The sequence below is a fragment of the Bos mutus genome, chromosome 29, assembly GCF_027580195.1.
Source record: "Bos mutus isolate GX-2022 chromosome 29, NWIPB_WYAK_1.1, whole genome shotgun sequence".
Taxonomy (NCBI): domain Eukaryota; kingdom Metazoa; phylum Chordata; class Mammalia; order Artiodactyla; family Bovidae; genus Bos; species Bos mutus.
This window is the reverse complement of record NC_091645.1, coordinates 27151330-27161465: the sequence shown is the minus strand read 5'-3', so window position 1 is coordinate 27161465 and position 10136 is coordinate 27151330. Positions and strand designations below refer to the sequence as shown.

The following is a 10136-nucleotide window of genomic DNA, read 5'->3' as shown; positions in this document are numbered from 1 at the left end:
ACACTTTTGAGAGTGAGAAGGTTTGCTATTAATAATTATACAGGGATAATGGATGTAAATCAGGAATGTTCCAAGCAATCTAGGATTATTTTAGGCATCCTCAGTGGAAACTTACAAATGCAGTTGCTCACATATCTTTGAAAATTTCTTAGAATATTCATGTAGCAGATGACATGGAGAACAATTTTGCCATCTGAAAGATGACAGAATTAAAACCTTTAGGTACATCTCCTGTTAATACCTTGGCCTGCACACATCCATAGAGTAAGTTTGTGAAGGTGTGTGTGTGTGTATGCGGGTGTGAGCGCATGTGTGAGTGTTTCTTTGCATAAGTGGTACCTTAGTCTCATTTATAGTGAAAGCCAGTCTATAGCGCTTGGTAGAGCTGAGGGTAGGTGGTGTTTGTGACTGTGGTGCTGGTGGAATGTCTCCAGTGTTCTGAGCAGCTCATGGTGCTAGAAACATTTTGTCAGAGGTGCTTTTCATACCACCTACAAGTCTGACCTAACTTTTTTGGGTCCTATTCTCAAATCTCCCTTTACAAATTTGGAAATAGTGGTTAAAATAAGTATGGGATCATCCTCCCTTAATGTCAAGTGTAAGTGCCAAGATTTAACAAAGGATAGAAAATCTGAGGCCCCCCCCCCCACCTCAATTCAGCACTAAACAACATGAAATCCTCAGAGTTTAGGAGAAGTTTGAGTGAACACCTTAGTCCCAAGATGCTAGGTAAACATCATCATCCAGGTTGTAAACAAAGACAGTCCAATTTCTTCCCTGTAGGGACATAACTCTAAATTACCTAGGGATTGAGACTGTATCTAATCAGATCCCTGAGATCAAGTAGCCCAAAGTTCTCCATGATATACCAGCTGGGGTTCTGGTGAAAATGAGGGTTGCTTTTTTTTTTCTCCTAAAGTTGATATTTACCATCTGGGAAAATCCACCAACAGAAATCTTGGTCTATTCCTAGAGCACCTTGGAGACTGGGGTCTGTAAAAAGCTCTGATTCTCAGCACCTAGGGAATCAGAAGAGTTAAAACATGAAGCTGTCTGCTTTATGCACTAACACCATTATATCTTTTGAGCTAATGGAAAGAGATTGCTTAATGCCCAGGACTGAAGGGCCGGGAGGAGGAAGGTGAATGTCTGACTCCCATTTTTCCTTATGGCTTTCTTTTAAATTCACAATCAAGGGGTCTGAGAAGTACTGATCCCTTCTTTACTCTTGAAACTGATTCTGGTATCAAATGCAGTGAAGGGACTAAAAGGAGGAAGGCAGGAGGTGCAGAGAGAGGGGACAACTTTTGGCTTCCTCTCAGGTGGGGACCTCTTAAGTGGTTGGAAGGGGCCGGCAGGGTGAATGGAGACAGTATGGGAGAGGAGAGCCTGTCTCTCAGAGTCTGAGGCACAGTGGGTTCAGGTTGTACTCCTGGCTCTTGCAAGGTCTTTCTGAGAGTCGCTGGGCAGCCAGTTCAGGTGCTCCATCTCCTGATCTCCTGAGTGCAGACAGAATTCTTGCTGCCCATGCTAACAGACTCTAGCCTGGATTCATGATCAGCCCAGGGGAGCTAAGATGTAGTCACAGACACATTGTCAATAGCTTGTCAGGGCCGGGGTGGGGAGAGGGCATATAGATGAGAGAAGAAAGGCAAAAAGGAGGGCATTCATGCACTGGCTTATCTTCTAGACTTTTTTCCATCAGCTATGCTTGTGACTATAATCATTTGAAACATTTTGTCCCTTGTTTCTACAGACAGCTCCCCAGAAGAGAATGGCTCTGGTAAACAGCTCCTCGGTGACTGAGTTCATCCTCGTGGGATTATCAGAACGATCAGAGCTTCAGCTCACCCTCTTCCTCCTGTTTTTAGGGATCTATGTGTCCACGGTGGTGGGCAACTTGGGCTTGATCACCTTAATTGCGATGAATTCTAGCCTTCACACTCCAATGTACTTTTTCCTCTTCAACTTGTCTTTTATAGATTTCTGTTATTCTTGTGTGTTTACCCCCCAAATGCTAATTGATTTCATATCAGAAAATATCATTTCTTATGTGGGATGCATGACACAACTATTTTTCTTCTGTTTCTTTGTCAATTCTGAGTGCTATGTGTTGGTATCGATGGCTTATGATCGCTTTGTGGCTATTTGCCATCCTCTGCTGTACACGGTCACCATGTCCCCTCAGGTCTGTTCGCTGATGATGCTTGGTTCATACATGATAGGGTTTGCTGGGGCCATGGCCCACACCGGAAGCATGCTGAGACTGAGCTTCTGTGATTCCAACATCGTCCACCACTATCTGTGTGAAGTTCTCCCTCTCTTGCAGCTCTCCTGCACCAGCACTTACATCAATGAGCTGGTGTTTTTTATTGTTGTTGGAGGGGTCATCACAATATCCAGTATCAGTATCTTCACCTCATATGCTCTGATTCTCTCCAGTATCCTCTGTATTCCTTCCACTGAGGGCAGGTCCAAAGCCTTCAGCACATGTGGCTCCCATGTAGTTGTTGTGGCTCTGTTCTTTGGGTCGGGGGCATTCACCTATTTAACAACCTCTTTTCCTGGATCAAAGGACCAGGGTAAATTTGCCTCAGTCTTCTACACCAATGTGGTTCCCATGCTTAACCCTTTGATCTACAGTCTGAGGAATAAGGATGTTAAACTTGCTCTGAGAAAAACCCTGAAGACAGGTCTCTTCTGAAATGGTTCTGTTTGCATCAGTCACTTATTGGTAAGCATCATGCTCAAGAATATTGTATCTACATGTGGAGGACTCTTAGTCTTTCTTTTTTAAGTGAGGTCTTCTCTCTACTTAAAAAAAAAATTGCAGCAATAAAGTTGTTGTTGAGGCACAGCGGGGTCACATGCTTTCTTCACATGTCGGAAAAATGTCCTCCTGGCGAAGAGCTCGTCCTCCCAGGTAGAAGGCAACTTTGCCATGGCCCCTCGGGGCCCCGACCAGGAGGAGTGTGAGGGCCTGCTGCAGCAGTGGAGGGAAGAAGGGTCGAGCCAGGTGCTGTCAACTGTGAGCGACGGTCCCCTTGTAGATAAGGGACTCGCCGAGAGGAAAAAAAAAAAAAAATTGCAAATATCTTACTTGTACTCTTTTTGTTTATACTATTTCAACTGGTTCACTGCATGCAAGTTAGCATCTATTAAGTGCCTATTGTTTATTGGACTCTATATTAGGTCCAAGAGATGAGTAAGATGAGACTGTATGCCTTCCATCTTTTTCTTGGTAGGCTAAATGGGTTTGTTCAAGCAACTTTTCTGGCTGGGAGATGGGGAAGGTGGTTGTATAAAAATCCTGGAGAATGAATTTATTTTTCTTCAGTTATGAGAACAGGCTTACCAAAAATGAAAGGTAGCTATAACTTGGGTGATAAGTAAGATAGCCTTCCAACTCCTAGAAAGGTTTGCTTGGCTAGGAGAAATGTAAATCATCTCTTTCACATACATCCACATCCATATAAGAGAAAGCCTCATCTAAGAGCTGTTTATATGGCCTGAAATGTAAGATAAATCAAACCTAAATCTTTCTTTTCAAAGTTTCAAAACTCTTAGGCCATGGATTAGTAACCATGGGGTAGGTGGTTTATAACTGGGCCAAATCCTTGGGCTCTGGGGTCTAAGTCTGAAAGCAAAATAATAAGAAAGAAATTCCATGGATGTACAACATGTTGTTAACTGCTAACCTCTACCCTGCCCTGGAGGTACTGTGCATATTATAGACATTTAGGACAATTCTTTTATTCTTTACAGTAGATTTAGATTATATTGCCTCTGAGGCTGTGTGTGTGTGTGTGTGTGTGTGTGTACATGTGTTACAGTTAATTACTAGAGAATCAGGAAGAAAGAGGAGTCACATTACATTTTCCACTTGCAGGAGGACTTGAAAGGGACCCCAGTTTTGAGTGCCAAAGAGTGCTCTGTACTACTCTGTTGAAGACTCCCCTATTCTACAATGGATAGCTCAGATTGTGAAGAGTACAACCTCATAAAGTTTCTTGTGTGCTGGAATGAAGCTGAACTTAGGGTCAAACTAACCCATATGGGAGGCTGGAGGACCGAGACTTGTGGCGGGGTCAGAAGAATGGGATCCTCTCTGTGTAGTCTGGAACTTGGGCTGTCCATGAGGAGACTATCTGCAAAGAGCACTTAGTACTTTTGGAAGTGGGGAGCGTCATATAAAGTACTCAGTCTATATATTTTACTTTGCTCATAATTTTCCAACTCATCCATAAAACTGGATAGTTGCACAGTGTACAGCAGCATGAGAAATGAGTAAACAAAGAGAAATAAGACCTTCTTCACATTTACCTCTCTGCTGACATCTGCTCCAGTGGCAGCATCATACTAAGAGGAAAGGTAGTTCAAGTGTTCCAGGTCATGGCCAGAAGCAAGGCTCTGAGATGGAGCCAAGAACAGCAAAGAGAAGCATCTTCAGCATGAAACTAAGGAAGAGGTGTGAAATAAAACTTATTTTCTCCATGTCTGGGCACTGTTTAAGGTACTTTACACATATTGTGCACATGGAGATAACCAGATGGTCAATACCAAAATCAGATTGATTATATTCTCTGCAGCCAAAGATGGAGAAGCTACATACAGTCAGCAAGAACAGGACTGGGAGCTGACTGCAGCTCACATCATGAACTCCTTACTGCAATTATCAGACTTAAATTGAAGAAAGTAGGGAAAATCACAAGACTATTTAGGTATGACCTAAATCAAATCCCTTACCATTATACACTGGAAGAGACAAATAGATTCAAGGGGTTAGATCTGATAGACAGAGTGCCTGAAGAACTACGGATGGAGGTTTCTGACATTGTATAGGAGGCAGTGATCAAGACCATCCCCAAGAAAAGAAATGCAAAAAGGCAAAATGGTTGTTTGAGGAAGCCTTACAAATAGCTGAGAGAAGAAGAGAAGCTAAAGGCAAAGGAGGAAAGGATAGATATACCCATTTGAATGCAGAGTTCCAAAGAATAGCAAGGAGAGATAAGAAAGCCTTCCTCAGCGATCAATGCAAAGAAATAGAGGAAAACAATAGAGTAGGAAAGACTAGAGATCTCTTTAAGAGAATTAGAGATACCAAGGGAACATTTCATGCAAAGATGGACACAACAAAGGACAAAATGGAATGGACCTAACAGAAGCAGAAGATATTAAGAAAAGGTGGCAAGAATACACAGAACTATACAAAAAAGATCTTCATGTCCCAGATAACCACAATGGTGTGATCATTCACCTAGGGCCAGACATCCTGGAATGTGAAGTCAAGTGGGCCTTAGAAAGCATCACTACGAACAAAGCTAGTGGAGGTGATGGAATTCCAGTTGAGCTATTTCAAATCCTAAAAGATGATGCTGTGAAAGTGCTGCACTCAATATGTCAGCAAATTTGGAAAACTCAGCAGTGGCTGCAGGACTAGAAAAGGTCAGTCTTCATTCCAGTTCTAAAGAAAGGAAATGCCAAAGAATGTTCAAACTACCACACAATTGCACTCATTTCACACACTAGCAAAATAATGCTCAAAATTTTCCAAGCCAGACTTCAATAGTATGTGAACTGTGAACTTCCAGATGTTCAAGCTAGATTTAGAAAAGGGAGAGGAACAAGAGATCAAATTGCCAACATCTGTTGGATCATCGAAAAAGCAAGAGAGTTACAGAAAAAATATCTACTTCTGCTTTACTGACTATGCCAAAGCTTTTGACTGTGTGGATCACAACAAACTGGAAAATTCTTCAAAAGATGGGCATACCAGACCACCTGGCCTGCCTCCTGAGAAATCTGTATGCAGTCAAGAAGCAATAGTTAGAACTGGACATGGAACAACATACTGGTTCCAAATTGGGAAAGGAGTACATCAAGGCTGTATATTGTCATGCTGCTTATTTAAATTCTGTGCAGAGTACATCATGTGAAATGCTGGGTTGGAGGAAGCACAAGCTGGAATCAAGATTGCAGGAAGAAATATCAATAACATCAGATAGGCAGATGACACCACCCTTATGGCAGAAAGTGCAGAATAACTAAAGAGCCTCTTGATGAAAGTGAAAGAGGAGAGTGAAAAAGTTGGCTTAAAATTCAACATTCAGAAAACTAAGATCATGGCATCTGGTCCCATAACTTCATGGCAAATAGATGGGGAAACAGTGAAAACAGTGACAGAGTTTATTTTTTTGGGCTCCAAAATCACTGCAGATGGTGACTGCAGCCATGAAATTAAAAGACGCTTGCTCCTTGGAAGAAAAGCTATGACAAACCTAGACAGCTTTAAGAAGCAGAGACATTACTTTGCCAACAAAAGTCCATTTAGTCAAAGCTATGGTTTTTCTAGTAGTCATGTATATGTGAGAGTTGGACCATAAAGAAAGCTTAGTGCCAAAGAATTGATGCTTTTGAACTGTGGTGTTGGAGAAGACTCTTGAGAGTCCCCTGGACTGCAAGGAGGTCCAACTAGTCCATCCTAAAGGAAATCAGTCTTGAATATTCACTGGAAGGGCTGATGCTGAAGTTGAAACTCCAATACTTTGGCCACCTGATGCAAAGAACTGACTTATTTGTAAAGACCCTGATGCTGGGAAACATTGAAGGCAGGGGGATAAGGGGACAACAGAGGATGAGATAGTTGGATGGCATCACTGACTCAATGGACATGAGTTTGAGCAAGCTCTGGCAGTTGGCTATGGACAGTTAAGCCTGGCGTGCTGCAGTCCATGGTGTCACAAAGAGTCAGACGTTACTGAGCAAATGAACTGAACTGAACTGAACTAGTTGCTCAGTAACGTCCAACTCTTTGAGACCCCATGGACTGTAGCCCACCAGGATCCTGTGTCCATGGGGATTCTCCAGGACAAGATTACTGGAGTGGATTGCCATACCCTCCTCCAGTGGATCTTCCTAACCCAGGGATCGAACACATGTCTCCTGCATTGCTGGCAGATTCTCTAGCATTGCAGGCAGATTCTTTACCATCTGAACCACCAGGAAAGCCCTCACACATATTACTACTGGAGAAACCACAGCTTTGACTATACAGACATTTGTTGGCAAAGTGATGTCTCTTTAATATGCTGTCTAGATTTGTCATAGCTTTCCTCCCAAGGAGAAAAAGTTTTAATTTCATGGCTGCAGTCACCATTTCAGTTATTTTGGAGCCCAAGAAAATAAAGTCTGTCACTGGTTCCAATTTTTCCTCTTCTATTTGCCATGGAGTGATGGGATCAGATGCCAGATCTTAGTTTTTTGAATGCTGAGTTTCAAGTCAGCTTTTTCTTTCTCTTCTTTCACCCTTATCAAGAGATTTTTTAGTTCCTGTTTACTTTCTGTCAATAGGATGGTATCATCTGCATATCTGAGACTGTTGATATTTCTCCAGGCAATCTTGATTCCAGCTTGAGCTTCATCCAGCCCAGAATTTCACATGATGTACTCTGCATATATGTTAAATAAGCAGGATGACAATGTACAGCCTTGATGTACTCCTTTTCCAATTTTGAGCCAGTTCCATGTTTGGTTCTAACCGTTGCTTCTTGCTCTGCATACAGGTTTCTAAGGAGACAGGTAAGGTGGTCTGGTACTCCCATCTTTTTAAGAATTTTCCATAGTTTGTTGTGATCCACACAGTCAAAGGCTTTAACAGAGTCAATGAAGCAGAAAAAGATGTTTTTCTGCAACTCCTTTCTCTATGACCTAACAAATATTGGCAATTTGATTTCTGCTTCCTCTGCCTTTTCTCAACCCAATTTTTACATCTGAAAGTTCTTGGTTCATGTACTACTCAAGCCTAGCTTGAAGGATTCTGAGCATAACTATGCTGTCATGTGAAATCCGCACAGTTGTAGAGTAGTTTGAACACTCTTTGGTATTGCTATTCTTTGGACTGTGAGGAGATCAAGACAGTCAGCCCTGACAGAAATCAACCCTAAATATTCATTGGAAAGATGATCACTGAAGCTCCAATTCTTTTGCCAACTGATTTGAAGAGCTGACTCACTGGAAAATATCCTGATGCGAGGAGAGATTGAAGGCAAAAGGAGAAGGTTGTGGCAGAGGATAAGATGCTTATATATCATCACCGAATCAATGGACATGAATTTGAACAAACTGGGAGATAGTGGAGGAAAGAGAAGCCTGGTGCACTTTAGTCCATGGGGTGGTAAGAGTTGAACACGACTTAGTGATTGAACAACAACGTATGTTAACTCACTGAAATTGTGTTAATGCTCAGGACTGACTTTTAGTCAGTCTTCTGGACTTAGCTGAGGACTGTCTACATCTAGGCATGTGGAGACCTGGGGATATATTAGTAAGAGTCAAGAATAAGGAAGGGTAAGAATAAATAAAATTTGATATGCATTAAGGAAAAAAATTACCATTGGTATAAATGAGTGGAAATAAGGAATGTATCAGAACTATAAAGATGTGAGTGGAAAGGGATATTTAGGAGATAGGTTCATTAAAGCCTAAGAATAATTTTCTTTACATGCATCCCATATTTGCACTGAGGTGACTGGAGGTGAAGGTATAAGTACTTAATGAGACACTGGCTTGGATTCCTTTGTCACTGAAGATCTGAAATGACAAAAAACTCAGAGGCACTTTTCCTGGTTTCTGTAACAGCCAGTAGGAGCAATTTTTGCTCCCCCAGAAAAGACAACATTTTATAAATTATGAAGATCTTCACCTCTGTCACAAGCTAAGGATAGGCCATCTTGCATACCCTTTTAGGCTGGTGATGAGGAACTGTTGGTTCTTAAATGGTCAACAAATAGGAACAAGCTTGGGGACTTGCATTTAAGAGTAAGTGAAAAATATGATGTGATGCTCTGATAGGTGTCCTAAACGATGTCCCTCTGCCACAATACCAAAATTCTGTCACCTCATGACATCATGCCAATTTGACTTTCAGCAAGTAAAAGTTTCTCTTTAGGAAACATTATTAAAGTCAGGATTCCTCTGGGTTCACTCTTTGGTCTACTCTTTTGGGTTCTTCCTTGAACATCTCTCCAGCTCCCATGGGTCCAACAATCACATGCTTGATCTTAAATCCATAACGCTGGTTTAGATCTATGTTTATAACCTATAATTAATTGTAGTTGGCAATATAAAAGTATTGTCAGATACCAAACAGAATTAGGTAACGATTAGGTAGTGACTCTGCATTCAGATGCTTATATCTTTCCTTTTCTCCTTTGCTTTTTGCTTCTCTTCTTTTCACAGCTATTTGTAAGGCCTCCCCAGACAGCCATTTTGCTTTTTTGCATTTCTTTTCCATGGGGATGGTCTTGATCCCTGTCTCCTGTACAATGTCATGAACCTCATTCCATAGTTCATCAGGCACTCTATCTATCAGATCTAGGCCCTTAAATCTATTTCTCACTTCCACTGTATAATCATAAGGGATTTGATTTAGGTCATACCTGAATGGTCTAGTGGTTTTCCCTACTTTCTTCAGTTTAAGTCTGAATTTGGCAATAAGGAGTTCGTAAGAGCCTGAGCCACAATCAGCTCCTGGTCTTGTTTTTGTTGACTGTATAGAGCTTCTCCATCTTTGGCTGCAAAGAATATAATCAATCTGATTTCGGTGTTGACCGTCTGGTGATGTCCATGTGTAGAGTCTTCTCTTGTGTTGTTGGAAGAGGGTGTTTGTTATGACCAGTGCATTTTCTTGGCAAAACTCTATTAGTCTTTGCCCTGCTTCATTCAGTATTCCAAGGCCAAATGTTCCTGTTACTGCAGGTGCTTCTTCACTTCCTACTTTCACATTCCAGTCCCCTATAATGAAAAGGACATCTTTTTTGGGTGTTGGTTCTAAAAGGTCTTGTAGGTCTTCATAGAACCGTTCAACTTCAGCTTCTTCAGCATTACTGGTTGGGGCATAGACTTGGATTACTGTGATATTGAATGGTTTGCCTTGCAAACAAACAGAGATCATTCTGTCGTTTCTGAGATTGCATCCAAGTACTGCATTTCGGACTCTTTTGTTGACCATGATGGCTGCTCCATTTCTTCTGAGGGATTTCTGCCCACAGTAGTAGATATAATGGTCATCTGAGTTAAATTCACCCATTCCAGTCCATTTGAGTTCGCTGATTCCTAGAATGTCGACATTCACTCTT

The 10136-nt window shown here is 41.6% G+C and overlaps 1 protein-coding gene across 1 annotated transcript; it reads left to right on the top strand.

The window, feature by feature from the left end:
• The first annotated feature begins 1771 nt into the window (after window positions 1-1771).
• On the top strand, window positions 1772-2704 carry LOC102284549 (olfactory receptor 8B4). Its single transcript, XM_005906546.2, has one exon. It carries the CDS (start codon window positions 1775-1777, stop codon window positions 2702-2704), a length of 930 nt encoding a protein of 309 aa, XP_005906608.2. The 5' UTR covers window positions 1772-1774.
• Window positions 2705-10136: the final 7432 nt, after the last annotated feature.

What these genes read in the sequence shown, in the direction of transcription:
- LOC102284549 (XM_005906546.2), top strand. Translation starts at nt 1,775, where the DNA reads ATGGCTCTGGTAAACAGCTCCTCGGTGACTGAGTTCATCCTCGTGGGA.